The 24,494-nt window shown below is 42.3% G+C and overlaps 1 protein-coding gene and 1 long non-coding RNA gene across 2 annotated transcripts in view; one reads left to right on the plus strand and one right to left on the minus strand.

Moving 5' to 3' along the window:
- Positions 1 to 3,140: 3,140 nt before the first annotated feature.
- The window catches only part of LOC109320238 (puromycin-sensitive aminopeptidase), a 67,005-nt gene continuing 45,651 nt past the window's right edge, over positions 3,141 to 24,494 (minus strand). Inside the window, exons 14-23 of the mRNA XM_019550242.1 lie at positions 22,803 to 22,866; positions 21,822 to 21,961; positions 18,071 to 18,205; positions 16,467 to 16,686; positions 15,672 to 15,814; positions 14,471 to 14,527; positions 13,881 to 13,988; positions 13,124 to 13,279; positions 12,968 to 13,015; positions 3,141 to 4,548 (exon numbers count right to left, since the gene is read on the minus strand). Coding sequence (XP_019405787.1) covers positions 4,396 to 4,548; positions 12,968 to 13,015; positions 13,124 to 13,279; positions 13,881 to 13,988; positions 14,471 to 14,527; positions 15,672 to 15,814; positions 16,467 to 16,686; positions 18,071 to 18,205; positions 21,822 to 21,961; positions 22,803 to 22,866 — 1,224 coding nt within the window. The 3' untranslated portion in view covers positions 3,141 to 4,395. The remainder of the gene's footprint in view (positions 4,549 to 12,967; positions 13,016 to 13,123; positions 13,280 to 13,880; positions 13,989 to 14,470; positions 14,528 to 15,671; positions 15,815 to 16,466; positions 16,687 to 18,070; positions 18,206 to 21,821; positions 21,962 to 22,802; positions 22,867 to 24,494) is intronic.
- Positions 12,087 to 24,494, plus strand: part of LOC109320239 — a 21,367-nt gene continuing 8,959 nt past the window's right edge. Inside the window, exons 1-2 of the long non-coding RNA XR_002103755.1 lie at positions 12,087 to 12,097; positions 18,911 to 18,914. This is a non-coding gene — a long non-coding RNA (uncharacterized LOC109320239). The remainder of the gene's footprint in view (positions 12,098 to 18,910; positions 18,915 to 24,494) is intronic.

Genomic DNA, 24,494 nt, shown 5'->3' on the forward strand with positions numbered 1-24,494 from the left:
TCAGATTTGCAGCTACAGTTCAACACAAGATTCTCTACAGACTTGAACTTTTCTTAGGTAGATGCTTCAGTGAAGCGTATTGGGAGAGTGTGAGCTTGAACACAAGCTACTAACCTAAGCTACCTTCTCTGAAATTTTAACTTCAGCTTTCTCCTCCCAGTGTGGACAAACTTTGAGTTTCAAATGATATAGCAGAATTGGCAGGATGTGACATGGGGGGAGGGGGAGGGGACAGGACAGGACAGGGACATTCAAGCAAAATGTAATCCCCAATTTTAGTCCTTGTAAAGCTTAAATCCAATATAAATATTTCAATGTTAAAAAAAATCCAGTGGAAAATCTCTTTAAAACCCAAATCTTTCCCCTGATGCATGTGCAATTAAGACACAGAAGCACTGTGCTAGTGTTCAGAAACTTGAAAAGGAAATTGATTGGTACTACAGATGAATTGAAATCAGGTTTCTTTTCATTGTCCAAGCTGAAAGGGGTGTAAGCAAGCAAACCACGAAGGGTGGAGAGATTGAGGTCATCTAAGAGTAGGTGTGGATAACATAATGAAGGAAACCCATTTTAAAAACATAATTTAACTTTCCTATGCCCCTTCTGCTGTGGATGCAAAAAAAAAAAATCACTGCTAAGCCCTCCACCCAAAGTAGTGCTAGCCCATGTATTATGTTACTTTGATGTTTTGTGCTTTATGGCAGGCCCACCTCAACTTGCATATGGCAGGAGGTGAGGTGTGTGGTAAGAGCAGCATGTGTTCTAAGTCTGCACATGACTCAGGTTGACTGGGATTCAAATGAGCATCCTTGGTGCAATTAAAAGACTGAACAAACTCAGGAACCCCATTTTTCAAAGTGTGGTTATTTCAATCAGGGAGCTTAGCAAAACCCACCTTATTCATGCGCGAGCAAAACATCCATCACTGTAGACATCCCTCATGGGGCAGCATGTCCAATCTGTCTGTTACACAGTCAGTCCAAAACCTTGGGAGAGAAACCAACAGTGTGGTCCCTGAGAGGTGCTGATTCTATCATCCTGCACTCCAAAATGCAGAACACAAGGAAGGTGAAGCAATAATACAACACATGGAATCTTTCCTGAGAGGAACTCCTGCCTGCCAAGATGGTAGGACTGGTACCCAAGGGAGGGTAAGACCAGGCATGTGTCACTCCTCCATGGTGTCAAACCCACCAAAGTTAGTACTCTGGAGTCTACAGTCCAGTCCCATGCTTTGAACACAAAAGTTTTTGAGCACAAAGGGCAGCAGTCTTCCAGGTTTGCCAGGGCTAGGCAGGTGTAGCAAGGTAGTAGGCATTTGGAATATAGTCAGCTGTAGAATAAGACCTTCAACCTGATGCTTTAATGAGTGGCAACAAAGATTCCATACAGGCTTTTCCACAAACTACCTTTTATGTCAGCCAGCCTCATACCAAGATTCAAGTACAGAGGACAGGTCTTCAGGGTGTTTCATAGCAGGCATGAGTAATGGAATGGATATGAAGGCAGACTCCTCCCAAAGGAGCCTGGGAAAGCCAATACTATTGCTTCCCATATTGTGACCTGCCTGAAAAAGAGAACAAGGCCTCCTACTGAAGACCCAGTGTGGTAGAGAGAAACAGACTGAAAGGAAGAATCCCTCCTCCCCGCAGTATTTAACATCCTGTAGTTAACTTCCAAGTATAATATCAAGGTGCCCTTGTTAAAACTGACATGGACTTAATCACTAAGCATTCTTGTTGGTCAAACCTGGGCCTGTACAGCACTGCACAATCCACCTCACTCCTACCCTGCAGTAACTGCTGCTGTTCACCACCTGAGCCACAGATGTGTTGGGTTTTTTTAAAATGCACCCAGTATCTTCCTTTAATGAACCAGTTTGGATCAGTGGCAGGATTTGATGCAGTGGACAAATGATGGCAGATTTCTTACCTGGAATCTAATCAAGAACTCCTGCATCCAGAAGAGACCAAAGCTATAGAATACCTAAGTCAGTACACTGAACACTGACCACAAGTATATTATTTCTGTTGTTCTCCTTCAATAGCTTGCATATCAATTATGCTTTGTTTACCAGTCAAAATGAGATCGCCTTCACTTACCAGCTACATCTGGTATCAGAAAAAATCATGCAGTGTTTCATCTGTCTTCACACATCACTGGCCACACACTGGAGTTAGAACTTTGCATGTTAGCTTGGCAGTGAGAGGAAGAAGAGAAACCAGCTTACTCTTCTGCAATCACACTAGCTCTGCAGTGCTGACAGCAGCAAAATGTTTTTGTCAGTAAATTTAAGAGAGATGGCTCAGAACACAGAGAGAGCAGACAGAATGCTTATTTTAGTTACATATCTGACCATATGGACATGCTCACCTTAGGGAAACAGGCTTTTTTCAGACTAACCATTTCCATTAAACAACCCAGGATGTCCAGGAACCCACTTCTCCAGTTACTATAAAACCACCAATTACCGCTGCCTGCGCTTATTATTTTTGCTGAAGTAGTATGTCCTATTTAGCTTCTGATCCCAGCCTTCATGGGCAAAATGCTTCTTGCACATTAAGCCTATCAACCTTATTTTCTCCTTCCCTTATCTGTTTCCCTTTGTGTTTCAGGTTTCAACTCAAAAGGTGCCTTCCTGGAGTTTTGAAACCTGCTCCTGCAGGCCTCACACAACCATTTTCTATTTTATTCCCTTTCCTCCTCATCAGTTAAGCTCACTAAGGACAGTGCAAGTGCCTTCTCCTCTGCACCTCCTTGTCAATTGAGAACATCTTCCTCTTTCCCCTGCCTCCACATCACATTTTTTGCCAAGTTTTGGAATCTCCTCTATAACGCCTACACCTTCTTTCTTCTATCTGCTGTTAAATCTGCAGTATTTGGGATGCAGTCAGTAGGCAAAATGCTATGCAGATATTCAAGTTTAGTAACCCATGTATGGTTAACTCATCCAGCCATCCCAATACCCTATCACTGATTCTAGGAAAGAGGACAAGACCAAGGACAGGTGTCCCTTTGAACAATTCAACACAAACTGACCATTAGTATTCTCCTACAGAAAAGCCTTTCTAAAGCTGTGATGATTAATCTGAAGCAGCAGGGCCTTTTAAAGGTCTCAACAGAACACAAAAATCACGACATCCATTTCACATTGACATTTTTATTAACGCCAACTGTTTTAATTTTTTTTTTTAAACAATAGCACAAAAATGTTTCAGGGAAGCAGTCTGACAGTTAGTCTGATGACCTTCTGAAATACAGTTAAGCCACACCAAATATGAATTCCTGTTAAAAGAAAAAAAAGCGGAAACTCAAAACCTTTGTATTAGGTGCATGTTGTGTCTGGTTAGTAGACCACACTGTTTTATGAAGTAAATGATGGCACACAGTTTAGACTTTATCATCACGCCAGTCATCACTAATTTAAGGCTTCTGAATCAAATTACCGTCAACATCACAGAAAGGAATGAAAAGCTAGTGTTGCTACGGCCATGAGGAGATTGAACAAGCTGGATCTTTTAGACAAGTAACAGTGTCTTGAACAAGGGGCCTGCCCTTATTGTGGCCCAGGAAACCAGTCACACAGTACTGTATCTTCTCATTCACATGCATTTTGAGGATGCAATTAAAAAGAAAAAAAATTAGATTGAATGAATCACTCTCATTTAATGTGGCTACGAAAGATGTTTCCTTACAATTCCTTTATCTCTAAGAAGGACATCAGCAACTGGAACCAAGGAGAAAAACCAAAGAGCGACAGAACATTTTTCTTTTTGCCAAGAGGTAACACAGAAGGAAGGGAACCTACTATCCTTGGATTTGATTGGAGGCTGCAGGAAAAATAAGTCTCCCAAAAACCACGCATTTGGAATTATGCACAGACTCAGACTATGTTATACCAGCTACCTGCCTTTCTGAGTGAACCTTTCCACGCAACCCGCACTGTAATGGTCTTGTAGATCTGTCTGTCTCTCTCAGAGGCGTTAACCCATTCCTGCCCCAGACTCACCACAAAATTCCACTGACCCAGACACCTCTGGTTGCCTTTTTTAGATGGTGTAAAAACAGAACATCTGTCAATAAGAGTGTGGGGGGGGGGGGTGTTAAATATTTTAACCACTGACAAGGCTTGAGGAAGTTTCACAGTTTTGTTATGCTCTATTTTATTACTATCATATTTACAGATTTTTTTAATTATTTTTTGCTGAATTGCTGATAATTTTTAATAGAATTTATTTCTGGAGTGTGAGCAGGAACCAGTTAACTACATTCATTGTCCAATCCCCATTGGTTTGAGAAAAGACTCCAAATTCTTGGCATATGAATCAGCTGTTGGGTAGCTCCTCCCTCTCCCCATGATGAGGCAGTAGGACTGCAGCAGCTGCATGCACAGATTCACACCATGGCTGGCAAGGCCTTGCGCTGCAGGAGATACTGGTGGATGCTCTCTGCGTCCCGCTTCAGCCAAGCTGCATTCAGCAGAATATTTTCACAGCACTGCTGGACAGTGCGTTCTGCCGATGGAGCTGGGTGACTCTCAAAGAAAGCCTGTATGAAAATACAGAATCAACTGTAAGGGCAGAGAACAGCCAGAGACAAAAAATACATTTCTTAGCAGTCAGATTTACCAGCTGGGCAGAAAAAGGTGCTTCTATGAAAGCAATGATTACAGCTTCTAGGGGTCTCTCATGCCATCAGTCCCAGTGAGACCACAGAGTCTAACAGCATGAGGGAAAGGCTGCAGGATACACTCCTGTGACATGTTTTGTTTTGTCATCACTGTACATGTGGTTACATCTCCAATATGTCTCTGCTCTGGTATATAGTTACTAGTTCCTGCTCAGTGTTACCTCTCACCTCAAGGTACTGGCTGCCAGGGATTTGGCAAGTCAGCCTTAAGGACAGGACCAGCATGTATACCATGGTGGGAAAGCAACAAGTACATTCAAAGTGTGCATTATAAACAACTTAGAAGACACCAAATTAAGCCCGAGGTCTTAATTACAAATATGTTTTATTTTTTAGCTTTATTTTATTGTTGTAGCTCATTTTTCTTTTTAAAATGATATATACTAGTATCTTAAGGAATTACAAATATCTTTTGCAAAGTCATATTTATGACTATGCTGCTTTTAAAATCACCCTGTCCCAAAAAGAGTCTGAGCATGCTGACAGTGTGAAGACTAGAATTTTGCTGTATACAAACATGCCCTTCTTCTTGCCCCACCACAAGAAAATAGTTCCATCCAGAAAGATCACTCGATTCAAGAATGCTGTTACTTACTAGCTTTTTAGAATCAACTAACCACAGGCACAGAATGGAAGATGAAGTCAAAATAAGGATATCCGATTGGTTGTGTTCATTTCCATACAAACAAGCTCTTCCCAACATAGACAATTCTAGGTCCTCTCAAGACCTAACAAGTAATCTGGTCCATCCCCTTTACACAAGGCATGATCAGTCAAACTTCTTGACACATCTCTCTAGCCTAACTTTTAGAGCCTCAAATGATGGAGATCCCATAGCTCTCTGAGCAATCTATTTCAGAAAGCTTTTTTCTGGATGTTAGTTTAAATCTCTCTTGTTATAATTTAAATTCATATCTATCCCCAAAGGACAAACAACAATTTATTAACTTCCTCTTTATAGCAACCTCTTTACATAGCTGAAAACCATTATACCTTCTCTAGACTAAACATGCCCAGTTCTTGCAATCTTTCTTCACAGGCCTCTGTTCATTTCTGTTGCTCTCCTCTGGACTCTATTTGGTCCACATCACTCTTGAAATGTGGTCCCAAAAACTGGACAGTAATCCAACTGAAGCCTTTTCCTTGCTGACGAGGGTGGAAAGATCACTTTCTGCATCTTACAAACAACGTCCTGCACATATATCCCAATAGGTCAGTAGGATTTCACTTTTTCTGCAAATGTGATATTGTTGACTTGTATTCAGATTGTGATCCTGTACACCCCCAATCTTTTTCTGCAACCTGCCTATGCTAGTCATTCCATGTTTTATTTTAATGAAGCTGACCATTCCTTCTAAAGTGTAGGGTTTTTTGCATTTACCCTTCCTGAATTGCATCCTATTTGTTTTAGACCATTCCTTCAATTTGTTAGTATTCATTTTGAATGCTAATCCTGTCCTCCAAAGTGCCTAACATCTCTCTCACCAACATGACAGAGATTTGCATATCTAATAAGTGTACTCTTTTCTATTATCCAAGTCAGCAGGATGCAAATGGTGACTACTACTAGACAGAGGATAAAACCTTACAGAACCCCACTTGATCCACCTTGAAGCAGTTTCTTATACAATATTTTTCTAACTTACACAAAATGTCATGCAAGTCAGTGTCAAAAATCTTACTAAAATAAAGACCTCATCATAGTTATGGCTTCTCCCTTATCCAAAAAGTCTGCATCCTGTCAGAGAAGGAAATTAGGAAGATGTAACATTATTTGTCCTTGACGCATCAATTGCTACTGTTACTTATCACCTTATTATCTTCTGGTAGCTTACAACTTGATTGTTTGTTCTAGTATCTTTCCAGAAATTGAAGTTAGTGCAACTAATATATAATTTCTTGGATTTTCCTTTCCCCCTTTGAAAGATGGGCACTATGTTTGCCCTTTTCTAGTCTTCTTGCACCTCACTATCTTTGAGTTCTCACAGAGGTTAACTGCTAATAGCTCAGATTACTTGTGGAATTGGCTGAAGTTTTCTCAGGTGAATTTCATCAGGCTCAGTTAATTTGAAAACATCAAAGCAGTCTCTAGCCTGTTATTCCCCCCCACTCCCATTCTAGCTTTAGTTTTTGTTCCCTTAACACTGCTGTTGACTGTTAGCCATCTAGTCACAGTAAATCTTTTAGCGACAAATTTAAAAAAGGCATTAAAACTAGGGCCGTGAGAAGCTTCAGTTGCCGATTTGATTCAGAGAAGATCTGGCCTGATTCAGCTGCCGAATCTCCGAATCAAAATCAAAATCGGGAGACCAGTAAAAAGGTCCAAATCAATTTGAAACCTCTGAATTGATTCAGAAAAGATTCAGAGAGCTTCAGGCAGTTCCTGCTCACTACTACAGGGAGCTGGACCTGGACTCCATGCTGGTAACTAGGGGGTAAGGGGAAAGGGGATTATAGGGGGTCCCCTGCTAGGCCCCATCCCCTGCCTGGTCCCCCAGCCCTCCAAGCGCCCCCTGCCCACTCCCCCAGTCCAGTCAATGGCTGCCCTGACCATCCCTAGTGTCCTGGCGCTTTAAAAAAAAGCACCGTACTCACCAGATGCTGCAGTGGCCATCGGGGCCTCTGGGGGCTTTGGGCAGAGCCCCCCCCACACACACATTGGGCAGTGGGAATCGCTGCCCCCCCCCCTTCTGGCAGAAGCAGGTGAGCATGGGTTTTTTGTTTGTTTTTTTAAGGGCTGGGCAGGGCAGCAGGCAGGGGATGGGGCCTGTTCAGTTCAAAGATTTGGCCAATTGTGCAGTAGCCAAAAATCTCTGAATTGGATTCAGTCAAATCGATATAGGGGACAGTGATTCAAATCACCAGATCGAATCACTGTTCCCCAAATCAGCCAAATCCAAATCTGAAGCAAATACTAGCCACTTTGCACGGGCCAAACTAAAACCCTAGTCTTTTCTTGGCATCACCCATTATGAACTTTCCCACCCCAGTGTGTAATGGACAAAATCTTCTTGGTCATCATCTTGACCATCTAGATTTTTCCCTATATGCTCATATTATTATTTTACACACATCCTTAGTAATATGCAACTGGAACACACATTACTGACTGGAAGAACCATCAAGAACTACCACATTAGTGTGCAAGATAACACACTGATAAGCATTACTGCCTCAGAGTTCTGTTTGCTGATTAAGATATGTGCATATCATTTTAATTATGCTTCAGTGTCCTAGCAAACAATTTGTAATATGTTCTGTAAGAAAAATTAGTTATAATGTAAGGCCTCCCTACAGCACCATCTATGCTATTAAACCTTTGAAAGATGGGATGAGACTTATAGGTGTTTCAAAAGGAAGATGAGGTCTGAGGATTACAGCAACAAAAAAGCAGCCAGCATAGTTTAGCTGTTTTTCAAAGCATCGATTTTCTTGCCTTGAAGGAAACCATTCACTCAGAGTTCACATATATCAGCATAAAATGAGTGTTCAATTGGAAAGCTACAGTAAACAAAGATGCTCCTAAGAGCTGAAACTGTGCATGTTATAACTGGATTGCAAGGTCAGAGATGATCCAAGCAGGGTGTGGGGCCCGAGGCAAATCAGCCTGTGCAGGGCTCCACCCCCCCATGCCCCAGACGGGAAAAAGCTGGCAACAGATTTGGTGGGGGGCAGGAAATGTTGCCGAGTAGTCAGATGCGAAGCTGGTGGCAGTAGTGTTGAGTCACCACGGCCGCATTGCCTGGGTCCATGGGTCCCCCCAAAGCACAGGGCGTGGGGCAGTTGCCCCAACTGCCCCCCGCCCCCAGGACAACCCTGTGCAAGGTACTCCCATCTAAGTCTTCTTTCCCCACTTCCTTTGCTGGAAGGAAAATGCTTCCCTCTGCATACTCAACATTGCTTAAGCAGAAGTTTAAAAGATGACCTATGCTGGTACCTTTCTACACTAACGAAGGCTGCTGGCATAAACAAGATCCAAGTCAGTCCTCCTCACCCCATATCAAGATGTCTTCAAAGCAAACAAAAGTTGCATCCTGTTTTTTGAAATGCACTAAATGACTAGTGGTTGGAGTACAGGGACACTAACACAAATTCAACCAGGTTTCCACATTTCTTCAAAATTTACCCTCTACTTTTATTCATAAAAAAGATTTAAGATTGATCAGTAGAGCTTGCCACCCTTCCAGATGACTGTACCTATACTTAAAATCAGGGAAAAGAGTTAGATATGCATTTGCCCACACTCATCACCTTAACTCTGCCCCACCCCACTCAGCAGTTGTAAAAGCCTCTGGGATTATACTGGATGTAAATTTGAGTTAAGGTTGCCTGATAATAAGCAGACAATGAGGACCGACTATATAAATGTGTCATTTATTGTAGTGTGTTGCATCCCAAAGAATTACATTCTCACATGCCCCTCAATTGCCCTGCAGTGTAGTAGGAACCCCTCTACTGAATGATTACAGGGATTACAAACAGCAGCTTGCTGCAGCTCACACTGATAGGAACAGAGGTTCATTTGCCCCCAAAAGGATCATGGCCCCTTTGTCCCACTGTGCTGAGTTGTGATTGGTATGGAGCAAAGGAGCACAATGGCCTATTGCCACAGATTTGTAGCAGACTGGTCACAGATGCGACAGTGCACAACAGGACACTTAAATGCAAGTATGGTCCCAGAGATCATCCTTATGATAGGGGTTAAGAGAGAGGAGTATCTGACAACTCTTAGCTGGCATATACAGACCAGATGAAGCTGCTGCATACAGACCAGGTGCAGGATGCCCAGAATACACATTTTTCCTTAGCAAAAAACTAGCTCAGTGGTTTCTCCGAGTCTCTGTGCTGTGGTCATGCACTGCCTCACAGCATCTGAAAGGTGAGTGTGCTACAGATGTCCATTAAGGGCAGGCTAAGGCATTAATCAAAGAGGACAGAGTTAAGGCTGCAAGGTGGGGTTCATTTCTGAACTCTGTATTCTAGTATTTCAGAGGTTTTAGCATAGGTGATTTCTAAGGCCTAAGGAGATGCAAGGTACTGCTGATCAAGCTGAAAATCTGTGTTAAAAGTTCAGGGCAGTGAATTTTTCTTGTTTTTTTGAGGGGGAAAGAGTAAAAAAATAGTGGGAATCTCATTTCCACTGAGCTGCCAGCTCTATCTTTTTCCTGGTTCCCAAGCACCCAGTAGGGTCAGAATGGCTGTGGTGGTAAGTCTTTTTCTCTTGTCTCTACACCACATCTGACCATTTTGTTACACATGCCTGTACTTGTTTATTGTACTTTGCAAGAACTTTCATTGTACGCGTGCCTTTGAGCAGCAGGCACTGCAAGAGGTGTTGCATAGTCTGCCATAGTCACAGGTGGTTGAACTGATGGTATAGTCCCACTTCTTCATTAGTTCCTTGGAACTTCTCTCCGGTACGTAGCATTTGAGACATCGCCACCTCTGCCATGGTTTCAGGTATTTTCTTCAGCCTCTTGGTTCCACATCTGTAGTCCTGTCTCCTTGGGTGTGACATCGAGAAGTTGGGTACTGGTGAGGAAGCTGCTGTATGACTTCAGATGTTTGTGTGCTGTGGGATAGTCGTACAGCAGGTGTCTCATATCTTCAGTTTGTCTCAGTTGTTCCACCTTGCTGGCCACTGCTCTTCTGATGTCAGGTGGAGCAATATCAGCCAGGTATGCACTGTTTAGTTCTGGTAGGCTTCAGATATCCTGTGATGCATCAGCAGCTATCATTCAGAATGGGGTTAAGGTGCTTGGTGCGTACCGGTCTTTCCCATAAAGGGCATACGTGCAGTGGTTTGGATATTTGAGGGACTATCTCCCTATTTTGAGTTGGTGAGCTTATAACGTTGTTACGAGTACTCACTTTGCTTTTCTCTTCATGGTGTGTTCTTTGTAAGAGAGGGTTCAATTGAGGGCAACTCCAAGGTAAACTGGATTTGGACAACGGGATAGTGGGGTCCCAGACCATGTAATGTTGAAATGGTGGCTGGCCCCATGGTTTTTCAGATGGAAGGCATGTGGAAGGCACTTGTGTTTTCACTGGGTTTGTGCATAATTAGTTTTCAGTGTAGTATGAAGTTAGGCTAATTAGTTCCTTGCTTAGGGATTTTTCAACATGGTCAAAGCCAGTGTTTTGAGCTGTTATGCACAGGTCATCTGCACAGATGAAGCATTTTATTTCCAAATCAACTGGCTGGTCATCTGTATGGCAAGTGATGGGCTGTGAGCAGCAAAAAGAGACATCAAGTGAGAGTGAAGAGACTCAGACTCCACATTACAGACATGGAGAAGGGGTTCTACACAGGATGAATGCAAAGATGAAATGGCTCATTTATCTCAATCTCCCTCCTTTATTCCCCAAAATCCAACTCAGCTCACTGTAGTGGCATACCAAATGTCAAGTTCACTGTATGACCTGGTTATATAAATGAGCTACTGCAAGGCACACTAGGGTATGGATTAAAAATACATTAGCTACTTTGTGTTAACTACTTGTGTGCATGCTCTTACCCCATGATAAACATGAGGCATCTAATCACTCCATGAAAGGTGGATTTAGACATTTAATGCAACACAAGAGCTTGCACACAGGCAGCTACTTTGGAGTACCTCACATGTGGTAAGTCTATCTTACCTTGCAGTACTTTGTTTGTGTAGCTGTGCCCTTACTATGCCTGTGTTTGGAGCTTTTTTACAATTAAGACTTGTGATATAGGGAACCCAAGGAAGCCCATGATCAACAACCCATGTCTGAACCACTAACTCTATCCCAAGTCCAATTCTCAATATGGTGTTGGGATGGGAGCACCATGGCTGAGGTTGCACTAGGAATTTCAATTGTAACAGGGATGAAAAAGACCCACCAAAATTGTTTCAGTCAGAATACCTATTTAACATATTTACTGTATTCTGTATCCTGCCTGATTTTTCTATCATTTGAGGTTTGTTATGACTGTATTAGCACAGGGCCATAAGTTTTCTAGCCTCTGATACTACCTTCCATGAGAAGCCCTTGCAGAATGCAGACAAAGAGCAAATAATGTGCACAACATACATTCTTAGACCACCACCAAAGGCAGCACTTGAACTCTGAAGTACTTCATGTCATTAGCCAAAGCACATCAACCTTCAGATGCCCACTTTCTTACATCAGACTGCCTAAAAACACTCTTGGCTTGCACTAGAATCCCAGTTGTGCTGCACAGGTCTAAATTACTCCTTGGCTTATTAGCTTAGCTCAAGTCGCACTGTTGATCCAAATTTTACTCTAATTTTCCCAAAGATGCTAAACACTAGCCGAGATCAATCCCAAGAAGGTGATAGCAGTTTGGCAAAGATCTGAGCTATAATTTGAACTTCAGGCGTGCAACAAAAAGTTACAAGAACCATAACTTTGTCATGTGAATTTTTTTTTTTTCTTTGAAGGGAACAGTATCTTGGCAAGTCCTTGCCCAGACAATGTTAAACTAAATCAGTTAACATATGGTCTCATCCTTACCTATAGTGGTGCTACCACCCAATTCAACTTATGTAGCTTATATAGTCTTGAAAGTACGTAAACTAAAACTATGAAGATTAGTCAGTTAACTTTCAATTCTGAGGTAGGTGTTTCCAGTTCACAGATGGTAGGAGAGGTATTTTACATGAAAAGGGTGGGTGTAAATTTAAATTTTCATTATATCTGTGCAAATTGCTGCAAAGAAACTTATTCTGCTTTAACCACACTTATTTCTGTTTTGTCAGAATCAAATAGGAATCAATGTAAACTAAACCAAAATAAGTTTTCAAACACGGACAAATCCATGTTTATTGAAGTGCACGGGCACAGGAACAACTTATGAGGTAAGCTAGGATGTGAACATCTATCATCAGTTTTTCTAAGGTAATTACCTATATGAAAGCTGTTACTCCATACTATGCTAACTAGGATACACCCCACTTTTCACTGAAGAGTCACAGGATAAGAGCCAGGCACATGGGCGTGCTGCTATAGAGCAGCTGTCACACTGAGTTCACTCCATAGTTTACCTGATGGTAAACTCATTCATGCAGTCATACCTTAAGTCATTTTTTAAAAAACCCAAACAAGTTTTAAGTTAACTCTCATGTTGACTGGGTTAAGTAACATGGCTAAAAATCACAGCCAGAAACAAAAGCAGAACCAAATTTGAAATCAGGAGCTTCTGGCTCCCCCATCATATGCTCTGTCCAGATAATATTTTGCCCATCCAGACAAAGCTAGCTATTCTTTTATATCAGATAAGTTTTACCTTAACCTCTGCAGCCATTTTATCATTTGCAAATCCATCAACTGAAAGCTGAAAAAAAAGAGAAAAACACATTTAGGTTTGGGGAACTTTTTTAAAATATAGTTGTTTAGATGTGCTAAATTATATGCCCAACATTTTCCAAGTAATTGAGCATACCTTTATTAGTCTGGATATTAAGAATCCACCCTGGTAACGGTTATAAAGTTCTTCCCAGTTATCCTTTACAAATTTCCAGGCAGCTTTTCTCCCCTGCTTGCTGCCTCCAGCTACTCCACCAATAACAGACACAGTGTCCTGGGGACGTACCTCTTCCTGCAAAGAAAGAGGAAGCACCCATTCAAGCAAGTTGTCGCAAAGTTTCCCAAGGACCCTGTCATAAAACATACCAACTCTGAAGACAGGGAACCCAACTCAATCTAATCTGAACACTAAAAATGCCAATATGCAAGGCAACACCTTTTAGCCCTCTTGATACCCCCATCTTCAGAAATCTAGGCAGCGTGTAACATACAAAAAAACTCAAGGACACAGGTGGCCAACCTGCAGCATGAATGTCAAAAATGACAGGGGCATCCTTTATGTGCGGCACACAGCAAACTAGGAAGGAGATGGGCAATACAGCAGCAGATACGGCAGAAAGAAGAATAGATCAGGCTAGGGAGGGGAACAGAGTGGCACTCTGAGAGGATGCAATGCTAATTTATGGCACACCTACCAAAAAGGCTGCCCCTCCAGCTCTAGAAGACTGGCAACCAGGCCAGTGAATCAAAAGACTCCTTCTCAAAAGTAGCTATAACACTGCTTCCTACCCGTCACAGGTCTCTCCACTTCACCCTGTGATCTCCCATGTTTTCTATACAATCTCCCTTCCTGTGAAATAAGGAAGCATCAGCTTTCCTGGTAGGTAACTTACTGAAAGTGCAAAGGTGAGAACTTTTTGAACCAGTTCAGGTTGAGAGATGGCTCCGAGAACTCGCTCAATCCGGTTCTTCTCCTCCTGCATATCTGCTTGTTTGTGAAGCTGCAAGGAGAAAGGGCAAACATTAACATACTCACAGCTTAGGAACACACACCATGTGGGATCATATCCAGTATTAATAAAACTCTTATTAGTTAAACTGGAGCTGCAGGGCTGGCATTCAAGGATAGCTTATTATAATCTGAACCTATGGTATCACACTGCTTGTGAATATTTTTACTGTTTTCCACATTACATATCCAGAAGCAGAGTGTGTTGCCAATTGGGAATCAAAACTAATTCACCACTCATTTAATATAAGGACAAGGAGAACTACTCCTTTGAGCAATGGTATATGCAATAGCCCACTAGATGGCACTTTAACACTGTGTGAGACCAAAGAGTAGCACAGCAAGGCCCTGTTTTTCACATCACTGTCAGAAGATTAACTACTTGGAGCAGTTTGCAGGGTGGAATTTTTAGTTCCTGCCTATGCAAATGGACAGAGTTGAGAGGAGCATAAGGCAATATAACTGTCCACTCACCTTTAGCATAGTGTCTAAGGTAGTACTATCTCCGTGCTTCAAAACTGTTACGTATACCTAAGAAGGGAAGGAACACAAAGCATGAAAGAACTTCGTAAACAAGCTTTTAGAAATGGAAAGCCAAGCTACTTCAGCAAGAGATGGGAATAAGGATAACTGGTCTATAGGCAAAGTACAATAGGCAATTTTTACAATGGAAATTATCTGCAGTGACAAACTCCTCTCCTCACTGGTGTGCAACCAGATTTTGGAGAGGTTTACTAGTCCTGAAAGCACTGGTGCTGGTCTAATGTTGTCACAAAACAGACATATTTTTAAACTCCACTTTCTCCTTGTCCTCAGCACCTTGATTCTATCCTAATTTTGGCAGCTTCCACCTCACGGAACACCAAAGCTAAAAATCACTGCTTTAAAGAATGTTACTAAACTTCAATCCAGTTACAAAATTGGAGACCTGTTTTGGCTGTTAATTTAAAGGGTGGACTGGTGGTGCTTACAGAAAATTTCAAAAAGAAAATCTATGGTGAAGTGATTCTCAGTTAAATAAGGGTCACTTTCCTGAATCTGGTAACTCAAGAGGAATTTGGTCTGAAAACTACTGCCTTGATCTAATCCATTCTTTTTGGCAGTGATCCCAGAGCACTGCAACTCTGGACCCCTTGGTTTGAGAACTGATACAATAAGGGTTTTCATGACATTGGAAACCTTTAATTGTGCTAAATAGCATCCAAGTGAAAGATTAAAAGGTCTCAATTAAGTAGGTTAACCCACTAGTGACAGATGTATATACATTTTTATAAGCCTTCATTTATCTGGCTGTCTGGAGACAGCCAGTAGTGTAAGGGGTTAAACTGAAATACTGTCTAGGAGCTAGCAACATTCAATGTAGGACAAGGCAAGTCTTAATGCTGGAACAGTGATTTTTTTTAAAATTTTGCTAAAGGGAATGAGGATGGATTCACCAACATCTTCCAAAGAACTGGTCTGGACTGTAATCCTGCCAGAAGCAAAATGCCAAAAATAAAAGGGCTTGCTGGACCAAGGTGATCTGCTCTGTGCAACCCAAACCAGGGAGAAAACTGAAAGCAGAAAGTGCTGCAAAAATATTAATTCTGGTCACTGTAACTACAAAAGTTGAATACAAAACAAAGGACTAGGCCAAGAGTAGGATGGGATCCTTCAGAAGTTTAAGGTAACTTACAGGACTTCTCAGGTCAGCTGACAGGATGTGCTTTCCTTCCACATGGTCCTTAAACCGGCGTCGTGCTTCTTCTAATGTTGCCTTATGCCCAGCTTTTCCTAGTTTGCCCAAAACCAGGCCCCTCAGAAGTGCATCTAGATGACCTGATAAACAGGAGTGGAGAGAAAAAGAAAGACAGTAAGTTAATTTGGGGCATCAACAGTTGAATTCACAAAATGCTTAGCACATACAGACATTAAGATAAGATGTAACTGCATAACTCACTTCCCTCCCTCATATTTGAGACTATCTACAGAAAATAGGCTTTTTCCACTCCTGTGGTTGAGCTTTGAGAATGCACTGATTTTTTTTTAAAAGGGAAATGATAAGAGGGTCACAAGAAGGGGATTTTGCAGGCAAGTTACATCTGACATAGTTAGATCTGCAATCTGCATTAACTGAAGACCCATATAATGTCCAGTCAGCCTCAAGTGCTTTGCTACATCGTGACTCAGATTGGTTAGGATAAGTAAAGCATGCATGGATATTGGATACAGAAGATTTCTCTTCAGCCTTGTAAGTTTTGCATTATCAGATGCAGACCCATAGTAGTTTCTTTTCAAGGTACAGAAAAACAGACTAGATAGATCATAACATGTCAGCTCTCCAGCTGTAGCAGGAAAATATGAGAATATTTTTCTAAAGATACTAGCAGCAGTGCCACAATTTGTCAATTTTTCATCCTTCAAAGTCTCAACCACATAGCAGTCTCTCAAAACACTATTCTATTATGTTATACAAATTAATATCTCCTACCTTCTCCCGGTTTGGGGTCCCATCCAAGTCTCTCCCCTATGGGTGAAAAGACATCTTTCACGAACACCTGGATTTCCTCATAGAAGTCTGTGTGGGACAAGAGAGTTGAGAGAATCCCCAGGTTACAGCTCAGGTCGCTCCACACAGTATAATTGGGCTCATTCACAAAAGCCTCCATGACTTTTAGAACCTCTACAGTGCTAATGATTCCAGCTCGGGCCTGGGAGAGGAAAAGACACAGATTAATCTCATCTCCGAATAGCACTGATGCATTCAATAGTTCACCACAAAAATCTAACAGTCTTCCCTCTTCTTGGTCTGCAGTACTAGGGGATCCACTTGTGTATGTGTGGGGAGGGGTAGAGGGGAGTGGTCAAGATGGGCATATTCTACTGAAAGTCTTACTTGCCTGCTCAAAACACTCAGTGCTTTTCACACACAGAAAAAGCAATTTTAACAAAGAGTGTAAACCCCATTTTACAGATGGAAAGACTGAAGCAACACAATTAAGCAACTCTCTCAAAGTCACTAGTATTCAACCAGAGCACCAAAGACCACTGATACTCAAGATACTGCTTCTACTGAAACCTCATTTTAGACTAAAAAGGGTGTTTAAATACACCTACATTTACTTGTTAACATTTATGATGTTTATTTTTTTGGCTGTTCCCAGTTCTCATGCACTGGCATAAAACTGTTACATTTCTAGCACTGCAGGGATACATCTACATAAGTGCTTAAGAGCATCATGAAAACGTTTCTATTTCCAGTGCAACACTTGACAGCATTCATTCCCTTAAAAACTATGCTGCCCAAGCCATTACAAACTTTACAAGCTTAAGCCCATTCCTACCTCTTTTAAATTGCAGGAAGTCAATGCAGTCTCAAATTGTATTTAAAAGCCCTTAACTGATTGCTGCCTGGCAACACAGTGTGGCTTCAGTTACAGCAGTTAACAGGTCCAAAAGCCTACCTCATGAGATATTTGTATATTCTAAGAGGTGACAATCAGAAGCTGGTGCATCTTATTTTAACACTAATCTCTGCTTTTACATAGTGAAAGTCCAAAACAAGTCACTTCTTCAGCAACAAGCCCATTTCAGGAAAGGAAGAAGGGGAGTGATAACTTCACAGTTAGTGCTCAAATCCTCCACAACAGCTAAAATAAGTATGTAATATGGGGGCATGAAATATTTTTCCCCACCAAGGAAAGACAGTGGACAGCCTCTTTGGACAAGCCCTCTGGCTCAAATCCCTTGTAGGAAGTCAGGAATATTTCCTGACTCAGCTGAAAGAAGCCAGGGGAACTTTTCAAAGTTTTCAAATATTTTCAATTTATAAAAAAACCCAAGTGTAAAACATCCCTGCAGGGAAAACAGCAAAACAGAGTTGTAGGCTCATATTTGTGCCACAGGATTTAAGTTTGTCATGCAAGGTGAAGCTTGTCAAGCTAATTAATAATCATATATATGCAGTAATTGCAAAGGGGCTTCGCCTCCAGGAACTGAGCCTGGCTCTTCAGATGCTATTTTCTACAGTAACTGTGGTTTGATTATTAGTCATCCACAAAGCAGACCACACAGGGTAGGATAAAGATTGCTCACCAGAGAGAAGAGATCGTTCTGTAGCCCAAGTCTGTCCACAGGGGGTAGGGTGAGGTCTTTGATCGCTGGTATTAAACTTTCCAGCATGTCAGGGCTGTATTTAGTACGATAAAACCCTACTGTTCCCAGGTTTAACTGAAATGCACCAAAACAAAAACAATAACAAGTTCATTAGCACACAACAAATAAGCAACCATGCTGGCCTTCTGGACTACACAAAAACAGTTTCCAAACTTCCATATATTTCAGTGTTTTGCAAGAAAATCAGCCACAGTCATTGAAAAGGTCACAACTTTCTTGTAAGCAGGAATTTAGAATTCCTAGTAAGGGAGAGAAAAGAAAGCCAAGATCTGAAATAGAGCACACAAAAGGAGAGAAATACAGGAAACTGATGAGGCAAGAGCTCTTGGACTAATAATGACAAATTTGTATATTGGAAACAGAGGCTATGGTTAAACTAGAGGAGAAGAGAAGAGAAATTGGTTCAGGGTGGGGTGGACTAAATTCAGGGAGGGTTATAGCAAAGATGACAATTTTGAACTCAAGTCTGAAATTAACTGTTGTTAATAGAGCTGCAGGGGGACGGGTCAGCCTCGCCACATGTCTGTCTCTATGAAGGCAAGGTACAGAAATAGTGTTGGAACAGGGATGGGCAATTATTTTAGCTGGAGGGCCACTTAATGACTTTTAGTGAGCAGTCAAGGGCTGCAAGGGTAGCCTGCCCCTTGATCGGTGCCATGCCCCCGGCTGCCATCTGGGCCCTGAAGTCCCCACCCCTATCCCCTGAGCCCTGCTACTAGAAGTCCCTCCTCTTGCCCTCAGAAGTACTCCTTTTGGGAGGAGGGTTTGCCATCTTGGAATCAGAAAAAAAAAAAAATCATATAATAAATATCAAACATCTACTACAAAATATTTTAACTTTATTTAAAAAATATTTTTGTCCTGATTTGTGTTTGTGTACTATATAGAGAGAAGATTGCATAATAGCTTAAAATACAATCTTACTCCTGTATATTGGGGGTGGGGGTGTCTGTATGGTGGGCATGGGATGCGTGTGGGGGTTGTGAATATGGTAGTGTGCACATGTAGGCACCCCCCCACACACTCCCCTGCCCCCATGGCGCACAGCCCCCACTCTCAGTGGCAGCAACAGCACCAGGTAGTGGACCCTTGGGGTGCCCATGTCCCATGGCGTCCCCTAGTGGTGGCTCTGGCAGAGTCCCAGGAGCTACACATGGCAGCAAAGAGCTGGCCTGACCCAGCCGGATGGTGCATGACTAGAGTGCCAGGAGCCACATGCAGCAGCATGAAGCCAGCCCAGCTTGATGGTGTGTGGCTCCCAGCTTCAGTGCCAGGAGTCTGATGTGGCAGCAGAAAGGTAGCCAGGCCTGATGGCATGCAGCTCCCTGCTCGAGTGCCAGGAGCTATGGGGAACCACTCGCCATCAGGTTGGGCTGGCTTCATGCTTCCACGTGAGGCTCCTAGCACTCCAGCCACACGTGCAAGCACAGAGACGGCCTGGCCTGGCTTGACCTAATGGCACATGGCTCCTAGCTACAGTGCCGAGAGCCCCACATACCTGGCCTGGCCCAATGGCATGTGGCTCCCAGTGACCAAATGCCACTCCAGCTGGGAACACCACATGGTGGCATGGAGCTGGCCCTACCCAATCACGCATGGCTTCCTGCGGCTCCTGGTACTACAGCTGGGAGCCTCAAATCATCAGGCTGGGCCGGTTCCATGTCTTCACGTGGGGCTCCTAGCTGGGGTGTTGGGAGTCCCATGGAGGTGGAGGCACAGACCTGGCCCAGCCCAATAGCGCACAACCTCTGAAAGCCCACACCTTTGAAAGCCTGCACCTACTGCTGGCTTTCAGAGGGGCAGCCATGGGCCTGTAATAACTGTCTTTTGGAGGGGCCCTATGGGCCAGACAGAATGGTCCAGCAGGCTGGATCCGGCCCCCGGGCCGTATTTTGTCTGCCCACATTAGAACCTAGAATGCTTTAATGTGGAGACTTCATAAAAAGGGGCTGGAATGTAGACAAGCATCTAAACATTAAAGAGAAGATCAGAAGTGCTGCACCTAACTTCACTCTACAACTAAATTCAGTTCTGATACTGGTACTGTTACTGCACCTTCAGGAAACACTCACATCCTGCAAATAAAAATTTGCAGAGATCTCTTTCCTTTTCCCACAAAAAAGAAACATGTTCAAAAGTGATTCATGGTAAGTAGGCTGAATAAGTTGTATATCACCTGATGTAAAATGACATGGCAATGATTCAAGGCAACTGGATCAGGTGGTTTAACAATGCTGAAGTAGAAATTCCCTCAACAAGGCTTTTAAAAATTATCACCCAGTTAAGACAGACAGAAGTCTCATATTCTGTTGGTGTTGCTCCATTTTAAAATCTCTTACAATGCCGTCTGTTAAAAATCTAAATAAAACAGTATTTATCCTTCACCTAGGAGTCCAAAGTCAAAATCTCAGAAAAATACTGCCACGACTGAAGCAAAAAAAATGTTTGAATTACACAGGATAGGAGATTAAGGAAATTAAAAATGAAGCTCTATACTGGAAAGAGATAAATAAAAAAAGATGTGCCACACTGACTCCATGTTAAATAGTTTCAGGGTCTGTCCATTCTAGCACCATAAAAGTAAAAGTAGCATAAAGATAGTTCGTCTATGAAATGAGTAAACTAATACTAGTAAGTAGACTAGTAGAGGTCAGTGCACACTAATATAACCTGCTTCAAACCAACATGATTTACATGCAGAGATATTTCAGGACACCAGAGCAAACAGTTTGTTGCAGGGCAACCTAACTCAGTTTGCAAGTCTATGCCAGTACTACAGGTTTCCACCGATGTACATACACTGATGCCTCAAAACATAGCAAAAGGGTTGGCATCAGTTCACAACTGTTTTCAAACTGCCATCTCTGAAAATTCACCTTGGACTACACTGGGTTCTTTCCTCATCAGGCATCACTGACCATCAAAGATATTGCCAGGGCGAGTCTTGCTTTGACTACACAAAACTCTCAACAGGGAAAACCTAGCTTTGTTCTCTAATCCCAGGGTACGTATATGGCCTGATAGATGGAAAACAAATACATTTGATATGGAATCTGTAAAAGACTAACCCATAATGTCATTTCAGAGTCATTCCTTAGAGGGCAATTCTAACTAGATTATTTCTTAACCTAAGGGGCTTATGTGACGGCAATCTCAGCAGATAATACTTCAAAACTAAAAGATGATTAAATAGTACATATGAATAAAACTGATTTTTTTTATTTGCAGATTTGTAGTAGCCTGGTGGTAGCCAGTAACAAAGCATTCAGACTAACAAAAAGATAAACAGGACCATTTTTGCTCAGGATAGACTAGGCTATGGTTGTTGCTATGGGAATACACAAAAAGCCACCACATTTCAATTCAAAAGCTGCCTCAGTTTGATGGCATCACTCAACTGTTCTGGGCTTCAGCTCTTAAATGCTGCAAGTCTATGCTGCCCAGGCCATTCTTAAAAAGGCAACTCTCAAAGGAACTGGACCTTACTAAGCAAGCGTTATGGAGCACTGCCAATAAAAGACGGTTGCAGACAGACATCGCCAAACACAAAGTGAGATGAGAACACAACAGGTAGCAGGAAAAGAAACTGAACAGCCCTCAAAGCACTATAGAACATCTCAATGAGACCGAAACCAAGTCCCTTGGATATGCCCCCTCTGTGCAAACTCACCTTCACCCACTGGTCTGGCTTAACGTCTTTCAACACCACTGTCAGCTCTGACTTGTCCATCAGCACTTGCATTTTGGCACAGGTTGGGTCGTCACTTGTACAAATACTTATGGGAATCATCCACAGTGGGCAGTCCTCCCCTAAACAAGGGAAGAGAAAAGAGAAAGGCCTGAGGTAAAAAGGAATGCAAAAAACAAGACAATACTGAGAAGTTTCACCTGATGTTCTAGCAAATTTCAACAGCAGCAGCCTTCACATGACTGCTTAAAGCAACAGCTTATTTTGAGAAGTCAAAAAAAATTGTGTTGAAAAGATTTAAGTTATAAATACAAGCTTGACCTTGCTCTCAAACAAGGAGTTTTTACTTGGGTATGGATGTAAGTCTAACAGATTCCTATTCCATATACTTCTTAAAAATTGAAGTTAAGTATCTAAACCGGCGGTTGCCAACCAGGGGTATGCGGGAAGGCCTTAGGGGGTACACGTGGGCAGGGGACCAAGTGCCGCTACCCACCACCCCGTGCCAGCGCCTCCAAGGAGTAGGGCCAGGGTGGGGCAAGAGTAGCAGTGCCCCTCTCTGGGCCACAAAGGCACTGCCCAGCTGGCCGGACATGGGGGGAAGGGAGAGGGAAAGCTCGCACATGGTGGCTGCCTCTACTCCACGTCTGGCCGTGCACCACCCCTCCCCCCACGTCCAGCCACTAGGGGTACACTTATTTAAAAAGGCTGAAAACCCGTTATCTAAACATATAGGGCACCTATACATGTGCCAGACATCTGTGGGACACTGAATACACGTGATGCTGTGGGAGCTTTAATTAGAGCCGCTCTCAGAGCCACTTTAATTAAATGCTCCCCCCTCCATCCCAGAGCACATAAATCCTAGAAAAGGCACCTGCCCGTGTAATCAAACAGTGCAAATATTGTCTGCTGTTGCATAATGTATGATGCACACTGGACTTCTGTTAATCCTCATCTTACCAGTATACGGTCCACTGGCACAGAATTTCTTCTGGACTAACTTCAACACTTTGTCCTCTTCTTGCTAAAAATGGAAAATTAATTCTATAGTAGCATTTACAAGTTTAAGAGCTTTCACAATTGAAGAATATTCCCATGAAAACTTCAAAATAACTGCAAAATGGTGTTTTCTAAAAAAAAAAAAAAAAAATGTTAACTTCTACTCCCATTGTCCAAACTACTGAGGCTGAAGGTTCTTTTCTAGAAAACAGCAAAATTGAAAGCTGATATATAGTATATTATCCAGTAAATTCAGGGAGTCCCAGCATACTTAGATTGAAAGAATTTAAGACCAGAAGGGACCACTGGATCATAAACTTTTCCTTCCTGTAAAACAGTAGGTCAAATTTCACTCTATTAAACCTGTATTGAGCCCAATAACTTGTGTCTAACTGTAGGATAATTAACTTGGCTAGTGTATCCTTCCAGAAAACGGTTTTCCTGATTTGAAAATATTAAAAAGAGAAAGAGAGACAATACAGCACTTCCTCTGGGAGGCTGTTCTAATAGTTATTCACCTTCCTTGTTAAAACCATGTCCCTTTTTTATTTGAATTTGTCTGAACTTTGCTATGTCTTACTGATTGTTATACCTTTCCCAACAGAAGACACTTGGTACTAATCTTCCAGAGATGGTATTTGTATAATTTTGTCAAGTCACCTTTGGAACTTTACAACACACTAAATGGTCTCTCTGTTCTCTGAGACCTTCAAATCTTTCACTAAGACATCTTCACCAGCTCTCAAGAAAAGTATCGCTTTTTTCTGTGTGCTTTCCAATTTTTCAACATTCTTTTTAAAATGTGGACAGCAAAACTGGATGCAGTGTTCCACTGTTACCTCACTAACACTATGTACTAAGCTAAGCCACATCTTACTGCCATTTATACATCTGCAGGTCATGCTAGCTTTTAGCCATAACACCAACTAGGAGCTCCTGCTGAGCTGCTTTCACTATGACCCCTACATTATTTGTTTTCCAGGATGCAATCATCATTTTATCTGTATAGCCCACACAGTTTCATTATGCATAGCTTGGAGTTTGACTGTACTAAAACATTGTTTGGGTTTATATTACTTGTGTTGTCATGTCTCATTCCATCAATCCATTTCCTCCACAAATTTAATCAGTGATCAAAATCATTTCCAAATTAAATATAAAATTACTTCCAAATCATTAATGAAAAAAATTGATCTGAAAAACTCTACAGAAATGGTGAATAGCATCAGTAGTAGTAATGAACCCCGAGAAACCCCACCACAAACATTCCCATTCAATACTTTGCCTCACAATAAGCATAAATGGGGATATTTAATAGGCCTGTGCGAAGCAGCTAGTATTCACTTTGGGTTCAGATGATTCAGGGGACAGTGATTCGATTTGGTGATTTGATCCGGCTGAACCACCCAGGCCCATCTCCCACCCGCTCTCCCAGCTTGGCAATCCGCGTGCCCCAGCTCCCAGCACTTGGGGGGAAAAAAGGCCCCAACTCAGCGGGTGCTGCTGGGCAGAGGGACAATCTTCACTGCCCCACAGTGAGGGCTCTGCATGAGCCCAACCTCCCCTGCTCCCCCAGCCCCCGCATGGCTGCCCTGCCCACCCCAGCTCCAGCCCTTTAAGAAAAGAATCCAAAACCCTGCACTCATTGTTCCT

This window comes from Crocodylus porosus, unplaced genomic scaffold, assembly GCF_001723895.1.
Source record: "Crocodylus porosus isolate Cpor-Errol unplaced genomic scaffold, CroPor_comp1, whole genome shotgun sequence".
Lineage (NCBI taxonomy): Eukaryota > Metazoa > Chordata > Crocodylia > Crocodylidae > Crocodylus > Crocodylus porosus.